The sequence below is a fragment of the Sceloporus occidentalis genome, unplaced genomic scaffold (genome assembly GCF_023333645.1).
Source record: "Sceloporus occidentalis isolate IW3139 unplaced genomic scaffold, rSceOcc1.0.p SCAF_4, whole genome shotgun sequence".
NCBI lineage: Eukaryota > Metazoa > Chordata > Lepidosauria > Squamata > Phrynosomatidae > Sceloporus > Sceloporus occidentalis.
Genome location: NW_028316984.1, coordinates 41,557,917 through 41,574,598, shown reverse-complemented (window position 1 = coordinate 41,574,598; position 16,682 = coordinate 41,557,917). Strand labels below are relative to the sequence as shown.

General features: G+C 40.8%; 1 protein-coding gene across 4 annotated transcripts in view; it reads right to left on the bottom strand.

The window, feature by feature from the left end:
* The window catches only part of LOC149313805 (sodium channel protein type 1 subunit alpha), a 154,164-nt gene that overhangs the window by 78,508 nt on the left and 58,974 nt on the right, over nt 1-16,682 (bottom strand). For all 4 annotated transcript variants that reach the window (XM_089519822.1, XM_089519824.1, XM_089519821.1 and 1 more), the window contains exon 2: nt 2,644-2,959. In XM_089519822.1, coding sequence (XP_089375948.1) covers nt 2,644-2,907 — 264 coding nt within the window. In that variant the 5' untranslated portion in view covers nt 2,908-2,959. The remainder of the gene's footprint in view (nt 1-2,643; nt 2,960-16,682) is intronic.

The following is a 16,682-nucleotide window of genomic DNA, read 5'->3' as shown; positions in this document are numbered from 1 at the left end:
AGTAATGATAATGAAACCATCAGTTTTGCAGATGTACACACAGGACTGCTCACATCAACGAGGAAATCTTTTGGTGAACTCTTTTACTGGACCATCTGGCCCAAACAAATTTTCATTTTCGTGAACATGTTTGGGTTCATTTTATTGCTTCTTAAAGATGCTCTATGTGGTTGATATTGTTGTCTGACCTTCAATCTGTTCTGAATGCTGACTAAGAAAGCTCAGAATGACAAGATTCCAAATCAAACCTAGACATGGAGTGGGGAGTTGTCTTATTAAAGCCCATAATGAAGGAATTATCAGAAGGGCTATCTTTTCACTGAACCATCTGCAGAGCACCTTTATTAGGTTGTTTGGTTACTGAGATCTATAGAAGAGATTGTCCTCTGCATCTTCCAGTATCAGAGGGACAGCTTGGAGGAAAAGTGGAACAGGGCCTTCTTACTGGGCTCTGAAACTCTCCTCTTAGGGAGGTTGATTGAGCCCTTTCCCTATTGGTTTTCTTTCAGCTCACAAAAAACACATCATTCTAGGCAAAATTTTGGTGTTCTGAATGGCTTATGGTATCCTGTGGTTATTTTAATTTTAGGGGGCTGATATTTTTATTTACTTTTGCTTTTATCTTTTTTAAAAAAACTTTTATTTCATTTTATTGGGATGGAACATTAAGATGTTTGGCGGAGTATACATTTAAATAACAAATGAACAATAAAAAAATAAATAGGCCACCCCAAACCACAATCATCTTATGTGCTGCTCACTGTAGGAGACAACTGGATCTTGAAGCCTTTACTATTTTGGATTTCCCAAGTTTGTCTTGGACATGTTTTTCAAAGTGTTAAGAGAATGTCCTCTGCATCCTTCCAGTATCAGAGGGACAGCTTGGAGGAAAAGTGGAACAGGGCCTTCTTACTGGGCTCTGAAACTCTCCTCTCCTCTAATTTGTACTGAATGCTGAATAGATTTCTTTCTAATTTCCTCGGTTTGCCTGTCTTCCTTCAGTCTTGTTTCAAGACTCCGTCTGTCCCCATGTCAGTTGTTTCCAACTTCTACACTGCCTTTATGACCCAGGAATAAGTTTGTGTTGCTCTTTGTTGCCTCCCCTTTCCTTTTGTTCTTTTTCTTTTGGAACTTGACCTATTGGAATTACAATTTAGTACTAATAAATATGAAGTATGAATGATGAAATACAGATTATTAGAGCTGTGCAAAAGACTAGAATGGAAATAACTGGACACACATACTCCAGTGAACTGTTCAGAAATAGTGGAGAACAAAAGGTATATGGATCTATAATTGCAGATAAAGACAATAGTGAACTATTATGTGACCCCAGATGTTTGGTGAAACTGGGCCATGTTATCAGAGGAGGGTGATGGAAGAGAAACGTATTTGTTGGAATGAGGCAAAGAATTAAACTAATGTCAGCCAGAAGACTAAAAAATGATGGCTGTATCCATAAGGAGAGTTGCTCACTCGTTACCATTCCTGGTTACCATACCTTACCACTTTTGCCAGGTGCATTATAAATTACATATATGGCAGGTAGGGACACTGCAGATCAGAATAATCCTTGCTAGAACCAAGTATTCAAATTCCAGTAGAACTTTTCTAAGTTACTTTATGACTTTAGTTCCCAGAACTTCCCTAACCAGCCCATCTACCTGGAATTTTCTGGGAATTATAGTGCAAAAAGTTTTTTTCCCAAGCTCTGCTCCAGGGATACCCATTCATATATATCTAGTTATTTCAGGGGTTTAATATAGGAGCAATATGACTTAGCTCTGGACCAATCCATTCCTACCACTAAATATCTCAGACAATATTTGTCATGATATCCTCATGTGACAGCTTCTTGCAAAACACAATGTGCCACTCAAACACACATGATGAACATGGCAAAAGTCAAGTGCTGATGCAGCAAATGTGGGCTCAGTGCAGGTTGTATTTGTGGCAAAGCAATCGGCCCTACACACAATCATGAAGCCATTAAAATAACTGGCCTTTAAGGAAGGCACAACATTATTACTACTTGAAATAGTGGTCCATGGACTGGTGCTAATCTGCAAGCCATTGCCACAGGAAATTCCTAGGAATGAAAGAAACAGTTCTAGCCAATGGGCACAAATATAATGCCTGGCACATTGCGGGGGGAGCTAAAGACACAGTGGTCTGTATGACATTTCCCTCTAATGTAGTGAGTAGCAGCTTCAAGTCAAATTCAGGTTGAAATATGACATATACAAGTTGACTAATGTAAAATAAGCCATGGTTTTAGATTTAGACTCACTGCTTTTTGCTTTTAGATAGCTGCTGTTCCCCATTTTCTTCCCTATCCTTCCCCCCCCCCTTACCAATGAAAATGAAAGTCAATTCTGGAGTATAAGATTTTCAGTGATGAATTAGCCACCAGTTTTTCCCAAACCATAAACAACAATGTCTCGGTAGTGTAATAAATTCTTCTTACCCAGAAATACCGATTCTCAAACCTGATAGGTCACAGGAAACAAAAGTATCAAAAGGAAGCTTTTGCAGATTTGTATGCTGTATACCTGACTGCAGGAAAATAAGGGAGAGGGCAGCCCAGAGCAGATGCTGTAGTAGGACAGTGACAAGGTAAGGTGCTTGGTAGGAAACACTCACTTTTTTATTAAGATAAAATGGGTCCAGGTCTTCCAAGGGAGTAGCCACCATTCCCGGAGGTATGTCTCCATAAATAAATGGCAGTGATTTGCCAGCCTCCAAGTCACTACTTGGCTTTGGGCCATTTTCGTCGTCGTCTTTACGATCTTGTTTGGACTGCTTTGCCTTTTCTGCAGCAATGCGTTGTTCAATAGCTGCAAGAGACTCTCTGGTGAAGTAGTGAAAGCTGTCAGGTCCTGGTGGTACAAGCACTGGCTGCTCCATCTTTTCATCCTGCACATTTTAATTACCAGCTATTCTCCTGCATAAGGAAGGACTGAAAGAAAGAGAAAGAAAGAAAAGATTCAGAACAGACACAACTAGGAAATGAAGTCCACCTCTCCCTTGCATCATCATCATCATCATCATCATCATCATCATCATCATCATATTTATTTGTATACCGCCCTCTGGCAAACCAATCCGGGTGGTTAACAACAGTAAAATATAAAATATGACAATTAAAAACACTTTATCCCTCCCCCCTTAAGACAAAGTCATGCAAACATACAACACTAGTACAAAGAGAAGGGAAAAAAAGAAAGACTTTGAAGAGTTAGGCTTCCTGTATTCAAAGATGCAAACCAGTAGCAGAGGCAAAGGCATTTTGCAGCCTTGGGCAAAGGGCAAGATGGTGCCTCCATGCACATGAGTCTACAATCCGCCTGGATTGGCATCTGAGTTGTTCTTCAATACTAGTGATGGGGTTGTGGATTGCACCTGCATCTTAGGGCAGCAGGCTACTTTAGGAGCTTCCAACCAGGCCATGTGGCATGTCAAGGCTATGTGGTATGACCGCCTTTCCCCTCCCTACTCCCCCGTCAAGGTTTTTCAAACTGCAGCTGGCCTCAGAAGTCAACAGGGGAGAGTGGCTAGGGCAGGGTACAGCATCCAGTACAGCATCTGCAACCTCAATAGTTGCTGAATAAGATAGTATACAGTTGCTGCTTTGTGGTTTTTTTCTTCTTGTCAACTTTCCCAGTTCTTTTCCCACATTGCTCACCCAATCCTAAATGAATGAAGCTGCAGCACCATTTTCTTTCTTGGTCTGGAATGCACCACTGTTAACCAAAAGCCTGGTATGACTGACTTCCTTCAGCTCTGCATAGGTACAGTGTGCCCGTGTCATATGTGGGCGCATTATACGCTGCTTTCAGCATATGCAGTGCTGCTTCTTCCGGCAATGGGGCTCGAGCATATGTGATTTTTGTTTTATTCGGGGGGGGGGGGAACGGATCCCCCGTGTAAAACAAGGGTACACTGTACTGTATAGCTTTCTCTTTTAAGTCTTGATTTCACGTCTCTTTCTCATCTTGTCTCCTTGCCTCTCAACTCTTGGTGATAACTTTCTCCTCTCTTCTCCTCCCTCCTTCTTCTCATATTCTCTTTTTTCTCCTCTCACAAACTAGTGCCTATACCAGGGGTGGCCAACTGTGGAATGCTAGGGAGGTGTATTAGTCCCACAGGAGAACTTGGAGAGCCCCACTGTATCCACTCCTTTAAAAAAAATTTTATTTTGCCCCCAAACACCCTTTTGGGCAGCAGTTCTCACCCTGTCGAACGACCCTTTCACAGGAGTTCCCTAAGACCATTGGAAAACACATATTTCTGATGGTCTTGGGAACCGAGACACTGCAATGTTATGGTTGGGGGTTGTGGAACTGTATTAAAGGGTTGTGGCATTAGGAAGGTTGAGAACCATTGCTCTGGAGGACATGAGGGCATTATCACCATGTGTGTGGGGCTCCTAAAGGGCTTTTGGGAACATTTGGAGGTCTTTTAAAATGCATTTAACCCCTGGAGGGCCTATCTGTGTGTGTGCTACAGACATTGTGGCAATACTCTACACACTGAAGAAGTAATTTGGAGGCATTGTGGATCACTTTGCCAACTCCTGGCCTAAACTAATCTCTTAACCCTTAGTTTCTCCTCTGCAAACTCTTGGTTAAATGTCTCTTCTTTTCCCCATCTTTTTACTTCTATTCCCCTCCCTACCTATAATTCCTATTTAAACAACTTTCCCTGCCCTTTATCTCTATTTTTCTCCTCCTTCTCATACCACCTTCATTCTTTTTCCTTTCTCAGCTCCTATAACACGCAGGTTGTCTTAACAGCAGTAATTACATGTGTTAATAACAGAGTGCTTTCCCCCCATTAAATGTAGAGTTTAGAAAACTTAATTTCAAAATGAAGAAATATTTTCTCATTTGTCAGACCGTATCTTTAAAAAATAATGGTCTAAGCATTGTTTTCACTTTCATGGGGTTCCGGTGCCCCTAACCTCAAAAAATGTGGAGGTCCCACTGTACTGTCCTTACTGAATCAAAAGGAGCAGCCTCAAGGGGTGTATTTACACTGTAGAAATGATGCAGTTTGACACCACTTTAACTGCTATGGCTCCATCATACAGACCCCTGGGATTTGTAGTTGTGTGAGGCACAAACACTCTTTGTCAGAGAAGGCTAGAGACCTTGTAAAACTACAAATCCCAGAATTCAATAGGATGAAGCTACAGCACTTAAAGTGGTGTCAAACTGCATTATTTCTACAGTGTAGATGCACCCCAGGTTTCAGGTGTTGGCTTTGAAATCTCCAGGCCTTGGATGTTCCTGACTTGTCCAATCTACCCAGCAGTGTTCTCTAACCCAGAAGAAAGATTAGAGGGTTCAAGAGAAATAGCCTGGAAGTTTCTTTTGCTGTCCCCTGCCTGAGGCAGCTGCCTCACTCTGCCTAGTGATAGGGCCAGGCCAGCCTCCATATCTTTCAGTTAGAATTGTCTGAGTTTAGGATTGTTAGTCGACAGGACTTCGGTACCTTACTGCTGGTTTGGCCAGGCAAAAATTAACGAGGTGAATATTTTTCCAGCAAGCAGTCTCAGTGATGACAAAACTATACCTTGCTAAACCCTTTCTTGTTAGGTAGCTGCCCAAAGACATAGGAACCCTACCATTGGCTTTTCTTTGAATCCCACTCTAATGAGTGGAGGAGACTGCCTAACAACAATGAAAGTAGATCAAGTGCTAAAATATGTACCTGTTTGCTTCTTGATAAGCCAGCTGTTTGCATTAAGCCAGTGATCTATTTTATATGCTATTTAACCAGTTTTGAAGAGGTAAGCAAGTGGAAGTATTGTTATCAGAGGGCATCCAGATGCAGCCTTTTATTGCAAGTGGTATTTTATTAATTAAGGTGGAAAAAAAGAGAAGTTGTTGCATTATCGAGTCCTGGGGGAACACACTGATTAATTACAAGAAGATCTAATTCAGTATCATCTTCTTGCACTTGATTTCAGCTGGATTAATTTTACAATGATGGTGTTGGAATCAGGTCAGTGAAAAATCAAAACAGGGTTGCAGTATCATCTATAAACAGCAGCCAGAGTAAGGGTAGGGAAATAGCAGAGTGTTATGGGGAGGAGGAAAAGAGCATTTTTGCTAACCTTAATATAACCCCCATGTGGCGCTCCTACAATCCAGTATTGCTGAGTACACAGGCTCATTAGAGTTGTAAAAAGCAGCATATGCTCTTAATTTCTCTAAACAGATTTGATATACTATTTTGGAAATGCACTCAAGAACGGAAGGGTACAAAATATTGTCATAAATATAGCAGGCAGCCAAAAATCAGCATGGCAACAGACAAGGGGGAGGAATAAAACCACCAAGTGCTGAAGAAAATTGCTTAGGCTGCACCTTTTATGCTGCTGAATGGCTTTCTGATTTTTGCAGGCAGAGTTTTCCAATGTGGATTTGAGAGTACAGCACATCTCTCCCTCTTAAGAGGCACTAAAGCGATGTGTCTGCAGTCTCCACCCATTGGCAGGCTGCCTTGAAGGAGGGCTGCGACTATTCATGCCAGACCTAATTCACAGGGCAAAGGAAGAAATGAAGAAGGATGGAGAAGTGCGAAAGCAGCAGCAGAGAAGAAGGGACACAGATAACCAGACCAGAGAAGGGTTAGTGGAAGGGAAACGGGGTCCATAGGAAAGAAGCACAAATTCATTGTTAAGGGAGGAAAGAATCTCTCTCTTACTGGTATTTGGTAAGGTAGTAAAAGGACTTTAGCTAATAGTAGCCAGAAAAAGCCTCACACTGCAAAATAAAGAAACAAATGAGCAACAACACTTCCATGAATAGGTTTTTAACATATATGCAGAATAAATACAGCCTGAATTTCAGTGGTTTCCTTTGACTCTGTGAAGTCTGTAAAGTGGCTGATTCCCAACATACTTCAAGTCTGACCTGTACATTTACATTGAAAGGAACACCTATTGGTATTCTATTAAAGAGAGGGCCTAAATACCCTAAAGAAGGATCATCCCTGGTTAGTACATGGATGAGAGACCCACCAACGAATACCAGGTGCTTTAGGCTGTATTTCAGAAGAAGGAACTGACTAAACCATCTCTGAGGATTCTTTGCTTAAGAAAACCATATGAAATGTCTGGGGTTGTCATAGGTTGACAGGCAACTTGAACGTGTATGCACACTCACCCACCCACATCCTGCTTAAAATGGCAATTCGAACTTTTGCAGGTGTTGTAATTGAAACCCAGATGGGATCAATAAAAGCTATATGTTGCTATGCATCATACTCAGCAAGATTTCCTGAATTTTGACATGGAGATAGTAATAGGTGATAGCAACCTATATTTGGTTTAGGAGTTTTGCACTGTCCCAGTTACATTTATTAAACATTTGAGAAATTCATACATAATGCATGCATTAAAAAACAAAAACAAAACAACACCCTGTAGACACATGATAGGACATACCTTTCTAGGTTTGAAAAAGTGGATTTTGATTTAAAATATTGTTTTAAAAATCTAACTAAACACAAACTGTCATTACAAGGATGATATATAAATCTTATATGTGCAACACTCACTGATAATGGAACCAAATGCTTGGCCCCAGGATTCAGTCTAAACCACACTTTGACTGCTTCTTGCTTCCTGTAAGGCCAATATACTTGGAACAAGCATCACACCTGTCCAACAGCATTGCTGGCCCTCTGCAACAAAAAGTACTAACAGCCTTATGTACTGCCAGAACCAAGTATTCCAGTCATGAGCTTTGACCATCACCAATGCCATCATGACTGTCTACAGCAGTGACAGTGGGACAATAAGGATCAGGACCACAACAAACAGAAAGCCACTCTTCGGCCAATGTAACTGTCTCAATTGCCATATAGACTAAGGGCAATATTTAACCAGTAAAAGGGACTTCTTTCTTTATAAAAGTCATTTCACACAAAAAAGCATTATCTGTATTCTTCAGCCTGTCTTATACCTTATACAGCAGTGTAGCATGGGTGCCATGATGAAGGGAGCCAAAATGAGGCTGTTGCCTCCCAAATAAAAATCCCCCCCATGAAATTTTATAGCATTGCAGAGAATGAAACAGTAAAAATTGTTCCAAACTAAAGCACTTATATTTGCTGTGTTCACATTCCCCTGGTAATATTGCCTACTTCTTTTCTTTCAGTGCCTAAACTGTATTTCTGAATGCTCAACTGATTAAGTTACTGTAAACCTAGAAATCTGGGGAATGAGGGAAAAATTCGTGAGAGGAGAGGAGGGAATTCTTATTTAGGGGAGAATACCCTATTTTGCCCCACATAGCTACATCCCTTCAGTGTGGAAAATGTGGGATTAGATAGGGGTAAGTCTATCCTAAAACCTATTTGCTATTCAAAATTATGAAAATTTGACAGATGGCTTGTTATCCATATTTAAGAAATTAGACTGATATTTAAGCAATTACTCTAATACAAATATTAAACCTCTGTATGGACTATAAGTTTCAGCTAGACCACCTAGTTATGGTGATTCAAAAAACATTCTTATTTAGCTTAGATCATTTCAGAGGCTATCCAGTTCAACAGAATTGGAATCTCAGTTCAGAAATCCAAACTTTGATGCATCTTCTGGAATATAATTGGAAATCAACAAACAGCTATACTTTTTTCTTCTCTTTAGCAAGATTTGCTCATTCTTTCTGGCATAATAGCAGCTCAGATGTTGATTACATATGCTAAATTTAAGACAAATGCATACAAGGTTTTGAAACAGGAATATTTGTCTTTAAATCATTATCTTTTTTTTAAAAAAGTGGTGGGGGATATATATCATAAATAGATAAAATATGGAGGGACAAGTGACCTTTCTAAGGGAGGTCAAGCCCACCAAATTTCAGAAGAATAAGTATAGGACATTTTGTGCAACATCAGCCTTTATAGTGTTGAGGTCCTTACTCCTCTTTTGTCAGCCGTTGTTATAAACTTTGCATGCAGAACAAACATGGCCCTATAAAGAAACATGCAAAATTTCAGGATGATATATAAATTTTGGGTTACAAGGACATGCTCAATGAGATGGTGTGATTTGATTCTCCTCACGCTCCTCTATTCTAGAAAGCTGCATGAATTGGCATATGTTATAGAGGTACCAATAATAATAATAAAAAATAATAATAGATGGAGGAGGAGGAGGAGGAGGAGAGTATATAGCATTAAGATTATGGAGATTATCAGATGGAGGGGAGCTGGGAGTAAAAGGCATACTCCCAGCAAAGTCACACAATTGTGCTGAAGATTTTCAGACACATTGCACCTATCCAGGACTTAATTCATGAAGATCCAGGAATGCTCCAGCAACAAATTATTCATGGGGAAGTCCTGGGAATGGTTTGTTGCTGGAGCATTCCTCGATCTTAATGGGTTAAGTCCTGGATAAGCACAACGTCCTCTGAAAATATTCAGTGCCAATTGAAAGAGGAATATCTGTCTTTAAATCATTTTTTTTAAAAAGTAGTGGCAGATATATATCATAAATGGATAAAATATGGAGGGACAGGTGACCTTTGTGGGGGAGGTCAAGCCCTCCAAGTTTCAGATGAATAGGTATAGGACATTTTCTACAACATCAGCCTTTATAGTTTGGAGGTCCTTCTTCCTCTTTGGTCAGCAGTTGTTATGAACATGGCATGCATGCGACTTTGCTGGGAGTATGCCTTTTTCTTTCCCAATTTTCCCAATTTCCTATGACTCACAAGCAAATTAAGACTTTTTTTTGCTTAGCAGAAAAGCTAAAGACAGTGCAAGTGTAAGTGATGGATGTGGAAAATGCAGTTCTAGCAGAGGCAGAAAGACTACTGTATATACTCATGTATAAATCTAGAAATTTAGGTTTTAAAAACTGACCCAAATAACCTGAGTCAACTTATCCACGAGTCAATGTAAGTACTGCATTTTAATGCGCATATATATATATATATATATGGTGAAAGGCAAGAGTTTAATCTGCCCTAGAAGCACTGACCCCCTTCTACTCTCTCATCCATCCAATATACACTAATAGTTATGCCTGCTGGAATTTTGTAAGTTCTTTGGAATTGTTTTCCTTTACTTCACCCTTTACATCCTTTATTATATGTACCTATGTTTTACCCTCGACTTATCCACAGGTCATATAAAAATCCATAATTTTGGCCCGCAAACTTGCCTTCGATTTATATATGAGGTCGACATATAGTTGAGTATATATGGTACTTGAACATCCAGCAGTTTCCAAGCAAATTTCCAATGCTACAACGTCCTTGGTCCCACAGACTTCTTCAAAAGTCTTAACACTCTTGGGACTTTATCGCACCCGTTTTTTTCAGTGTTAAGGGTACGAGAAGAAGACGCTCATGTGCTGAGGCACGTGAAATATTCTGATCGGAAGTCTTCGGATCGAGCAAAATGGTGCCTGTCAGCACTGAAGGAGGATGGCTTAACGCAACGTAATGGAACGGGACCTTTTGGGGGACGCTTTGACGTGTGGTAAAATCAGTTTTTGGCCGGTTGCACGTGCACACGAGCGTCCTTTTCCCATACCCTTAACGCCTAAAAAAAAAAAGGGTGTGATAAAGTTCTTGGTCTTAGGAAAGAGAACTAGAGCTAAACATTGGATCTGTCCTAAGATGTAATCTTTCAACATAACCCTTCCTGGAAAATACTTAGACTGAAGAGCCCTAGTGAAACCTTCATTGCAGAAGAAGCTAGAATCCTCCAGCACAAGACTACACACTCTCTACCTCCCTCTTCATCCTGGCATTTTCTTAATATTATAGAAGGTTTGGGAAGAAATGTATACATTTTTGGAGACACACTATCTCCCTGTGTCTTTCCCATTCCAAATTTCTAACTAATATGTAGTCTGTAACCCCGCTTCGATCCACTGGGAGAGGCAGGGAAACACAAATAATAATAATAATAATAATAATAATAATAATAATAATAATGTGGTGGGAGTGTTTAGATTTAAGATTCACTCCAGTCTGGTAGAGTTCTGCTTTGATTTGAACATATCATGAGGCTCTTTCACAGTATACAATTAGAGTGTTATCATTCCGCTTTAACTGCCATTATGACATCCTATGGTATCCTGGGATTTACAGTTCAGCTGGAGGTCCTCTGGTGTCTCTTGACCAAATTACAAGCCCCAGGATTCCACTGAATGCAGCCATGGCACTTAAAATGGAATATAGTGCTATAACTGTGTAGCTTGAAAGGACCTCTGAATCTCTCAGAAAAGGCTAATTCAGTGTGGGATACATCCTAATCTAAAGTACTGCCCTCATGAACACACACATAACACGAGACTCCATAAGTCAAGTTATGTGTTATCTAAAAGCATAAGACACAACACACTTCTGTTAAGTATCATGACTAGATTTCCTCTGTATACAGAACAGTAAAGGAGAGTAAATTAATCATATATGGCCTCAGGGATACTGAATTGATAATATTTTCTAATTTATTAACCCAATTTATGCTAGAGTTAATTAAACCTCTAATAAAGTGAAATAGAGCAAAAACCCTGCATTATAATTTTCTCACTATATTTTCAGTGATCAACTCATAGTGTCAAGAAGAATGAACATCATAACAAAGTGCCTGATCTCTCCAAAATCTAAGGTACATTTGGCATCTAAAGATGCGCTACCTGCCAAATATACTCTTCTTCCTTACATCCAGGACATATGGTATTCACTCATGACCCCTGAGTCTCAGAATGGCTGGCAGAGATCATCCTTTTGTGAAAAAGCCACCTGTACATTTTTATGGCCAACCAACACAGTATGTCCACTTTTCTGTGGGGGAGTGTGTGAATGATACTTTTTGACTGCCATTCAGGCTTTTCTCCATAATAGGAATCTATTTTGCTGAAGAACGTGATAAAATGCTATAAATAAATAATAATAGATATTTATCTATTACTATTTATTTAGAGTATTTTATCATATTCTTCAGCTGAAATAGATCCCTGTGCATCCTGTGGCTCTGCCGCATGGGACCCATTCTCACAGCAATCACATGTAAAGAAGAAAGTTCTTATTATAACCAGCTTGAATAGAAACAGTTCAGGGAAAAGAAGGAAGCAGATGGAATGGGCCCTCATTCTCTCCTCTGCTGCTGCTGTTGCAGGTCAATGGAACAGCTGCTACAAAAGCTGCAGTCTGGTAACAATAACCAGTAAATGTGGGCATTGGTTGAAGAAAAAAAGAACACCTCTGGATAATTGTTACCGGAAGAATTAAGAAGGAGTACATCTAAAATTCTGCACATCTTGAATAGCTACTCTTGATCTGTTTGAGAATGTCTCGTTTTGTCCACAGATCAACTGCTGGGCTATAACCACATTTCCACATTAAAACCCAGACCCAGATCGAATATTCAGTGTATCAACATGGGTAGCAAGGACTGGGAAAGGCCTGACCCTGAGATCTTGGAACAATCTTGCTAGGCAAGGAAAATAGTACAGTGGTATCCCGGGATACGAATTGATCGCGTTACGAAATTTCCGGGGTACGAAAAAGTTAGATTGGAAAAAACTGTTCCGGGTAACAAAAGATTTTTCGGGTTACGAAATTCATTTCGGCGCGAAATTCAAATGTGAAGCGCGGCTAGCGGCTTTCCAGCGCTAACGGAAAGCCTTTTCGGGTTGCGAAATGTATCGGGTTACGAACGGCGCCGCGGAACGAATTAATTTCGTAACCCGAGGTAGCACTGTATTGACTTTACTGGGACTACAAAACAGGTCAGCATCTTGATAGTATAAAGCACATGTTAAAAGCTACAGGTCAAATCATCCAGACAGCCAAGTATTACCCCTTCTGGCCAACTGCTTTCCAGCATCTGAACCAGAGGTCTTCCACACCACCTGCTACAACCTGCTTCCTTTTAAATGAAGCCCACCATTACAATAATTTTCATTTTGCACAAGGTGTTTGTGATGGTGAAAGCCATCATGAGAGAATTCTCAACTTCACACCTTTGCTCTTCCAGTGTAAAAAGACTTGGGCCTGTTACAGACCGCCCAAAAGGTTGCAGCGCGGAGGAGTCGCAGCAGCCAAACTGCGCGAGTCCTCCACGCTGCAAAGAAGGAGCGCGAAAATCACGCTCCTTCCGGCAACCCGGAAGAGACGCCGCAAGTGCCAAAGCACGCACTCGCGGCGTCACTTCTGGTCCATGACGTGCGGACGCAGAGCGTCCGCTACGTCAAAATGGCGGCGGCTGTGTGGAATGGCCACCGCCATTTGTTATGGACTCTGTCCATAATAGGGTAAGGGGCGTCTGGAAGAGACGCCCCTTTTTCAAAATGGGACGTCCTAAGGACGTCCCTTATGGTGGTGTGTAACACGCCTTAGAAAGCTGTAGAAAGTGAATCCCAAAGTGGGAAGTATGCCCTCCTAGGGAGCGGTGGAAAGACCCAGGTGGTGGTGAGGTGAAAAGGGGGCAGCAGGAGGGGCCTTCAGTCAAAGTATTGGTGTGCAAGAAAGACAAGGGGAATCATCAACCTTTTGGATCATGGTGGAGATGAGGGTTTCATGAAACTTCTTTTCAAGGTGCCTTAAAACCACCATGAAGCCTCACTGGTTCCTTTGTGTGCTGGTGTCACTTGCTCTTTGTCTGCCCATGTGAGCTCACTCCCTTAGCCACATCTTTTGTTAGTAGTGGTGGAGGCAGGTGGGAAACTTGCAAGGCTTGACTGCAGGGCATTGCTTCTGCGGTCCAGAGTGGGAACATTTGGAGACATTTAGGGACAGACTGATTGACTGGATCAAGGAGTTGGAGCATGTGGAATGCTGGCCTGAAACTGCACTGCTGCTCCTGCTTTCTCTGATCAGATAGGCTGAGAGGCAGCAGAAGAAACAACGTGAAATAAAAGTGTGGGAAACACTTGAAGTTGTGTATGGAACACATGTCTCTGGGAAAGGAGGAAGAAAAGGAGTAGGAGTAGAATCCATGGTCAGTTCTTGTGTTGAGCTGGCATGAGATGTGGTTTTATTGTGTAATGTTGGTGCTTATGTTGTTTATACTGATGGTTTTTATATTGTACATGTAAATGTTGTTAACCGCTTTGATTTGAAGAAAAGAAGTATATAAATAAAAATTTTATTTATTATTATTTAGTTTGGAGTGACTCCTGTAGTTAAAACCTCTCCCTTTCTCTTTCCACATCAGTCTCCAGTCCAGAGCATGTGGCCTCTGTAAATTCCCAACACACACACTGGCTATGCCCCTCTCCATCCAACAAAGAAAGATAGAGAGTCCTTCTCCACCAGGGAGAAGCTTCTCCCTTTGCATCCAGTCACCTTAGGAGCAGCAGCTGAGTAGCTGGCTGAGCAGTGACTGAGAGGCCCCTTTCCTGCACTCATCTTTGCTGGAAAGGCTGCCATAGTGAAAATCTTCGTGGTTGCTGTTCCTAGGGTACAAAGGGAGCAGCACCCGAGAAGCCTCTTGCCCGGGTCAGCCTTTGCTGCAAGGCAGGCACAGGTGAGATGCTTCTAACTTGCTGCTCAACCAGCTGCTCAGGGTAACTGGGTGTAAAGAGAGCAGCTACATAGATTGATTGTTCTGAATTTGCAGTTGAACAGTAGATCTAATATCAAGAAATATAATATCAGCTGATGTGTCTAGAAAACAGACAATTGGCATACACAATAACATAAAAAAGGGTTGAATTCAAAGATATAGCCATATTGGTCTGTAGAATCTGTATGTAGAGAAATCTTGTAGCACCTTTGAGACTAACTGAAAGAGAGAAGTTAGCAGCATGAACTTTTATAGACTTAAGTCTACATCCTCAGATGTATTTGGTACATTAAGAAGGGTTGTAATGGATCAGACCAAGGCATATCTTGTATACCACTCCATTTCCATAGTGGCCAACCAGATCACTATGGAAACCCATAATCAGAGCATGAGTACAACAGCACCATCCTGCTCATACTACCTAACAACTAATGCTGAGAGGCATTAGCTACAATTAGAGGAAACATATGACAATGAACTGGCTAATATCAAGGCCAGCTCTAGGTCCAAATAACCCCCAAAGTAACATTTCCAAATTAGCACAAAAATTTCTTATTACTACCTTTAATATCATTGTTTTTAAAACGTTTAAAAATAATGACATTGCAACTCATCTTTAGAAAACATTTAAGTGAAATGGCTAAAGCATTACTTGTATAAATGTGTGATAAACATGACCTTCAAGAGAACAAGAGTGGTGGGAAGATCTATTACCCTCAAGTCCTTCTTGTGGGTTTCCCAGAGACATCAGGTTAGGAAACAAGGCTGTGGAGTGGACTGGCCCTTCTCCCAATCCTTCTGGACTTTTCTTACATTCCCAAAGTCCAAATGCAGACCTAGGAGCACTTACTGAGGAGCTGCTCTTACTACTCTTCTTAAATGGCATCCCTACTATGCACCTATTAACAAGGTGTTAAACTATTTCAAGATAAGCTTTTCTGAATAAGGATCAAAACCAAATTGGTTACAGTATTTCATACTGAAGTGGCTCCCAAATTGTAGCTTTTTAAAAAATAGTCTACCATTTTAGGAGAAAGTTTATTTATCTCATGGGAATTTCCTGAAAGGTACTGTGGTTTAAACAATACCTAAGGGGCTTAATTTAACATGAAGGGTTGATCTCACCTGGTCTTCACTAGTAAAAGAAGCAGATGGCAATCTGATGAGGGTAGTACTGTTGTCCCTGTAAAAGATATTTGCAGTCCTGGCAAATAGACATGATAGCTGTTAAGTAATTTGAAATCTACATATCAAGCTGCATACATAAATTGTAAAATAAGCAATAATCTATTGATTGAGCAGGGGGTTACTGGATATCATATAGTGAATGCTGAAGAAGAAAGTCAAGTGAACTCTTAGCCAGTAATGGGCCAAACGTGGGCTCCAAAGGTGTAGGGGCATTTTATATAATTTTTGCTGGTACGCCCGTAAATTTTAATATTATTTTTGAGGAGGAGGAAAGAGGGACTGAACACTTTTAATTATTAATAGCAAAGGCACATTTTCCTTTAAAAATCCCTCAGTTTTTTCACTCCAGGTATGAGTCTGGAGAATTCATCCTTCAATCTAGGCCCATTTATTATCCAGGTACCTCTGCTGAAACTCACTCCATGGGCATTGGTGACCATGGCTGGCCTTTAAAGCCTGAATGCAGTTTAGGAATGGCCACTGCTACAGTGGGAAGGGCTAACACTCTCCTTTCTAACCTCCCCAAATTACTTCTCTCTTACTGCAATGAGTTTTCTAAAAAGCCCTCAGTGGTGTCAGTGATGGCTTTCAAAAAGCCTAACTGCAGTGGAGCATGGGGGGAAGTTTATATGTGTGTGTTTTTGTGTGTGAGAGAGTGAATGAATGTATAAATCTGAATTGGAGTGTGAGAGCGTATGTGTACTACACCAGTACAACAGTTTGCAACCACTTTATCTGCACTATTTCCACCTACAAAGCCCAGGGCTATGTAGTTTGGAGACATGCTTAAAATTTCTCGCCTTGAGAACTCCAGTATGCAGTCTGTTGAATTACAATATTAGAGCTTTCTGCTAGATAATTCTAAGGATCTCATGAAATGAGAAATCCCAGGATACAACAGGAAAGAGCCATTGCAGTAAAAATGCTTTGAGACTTAAATATCTGCC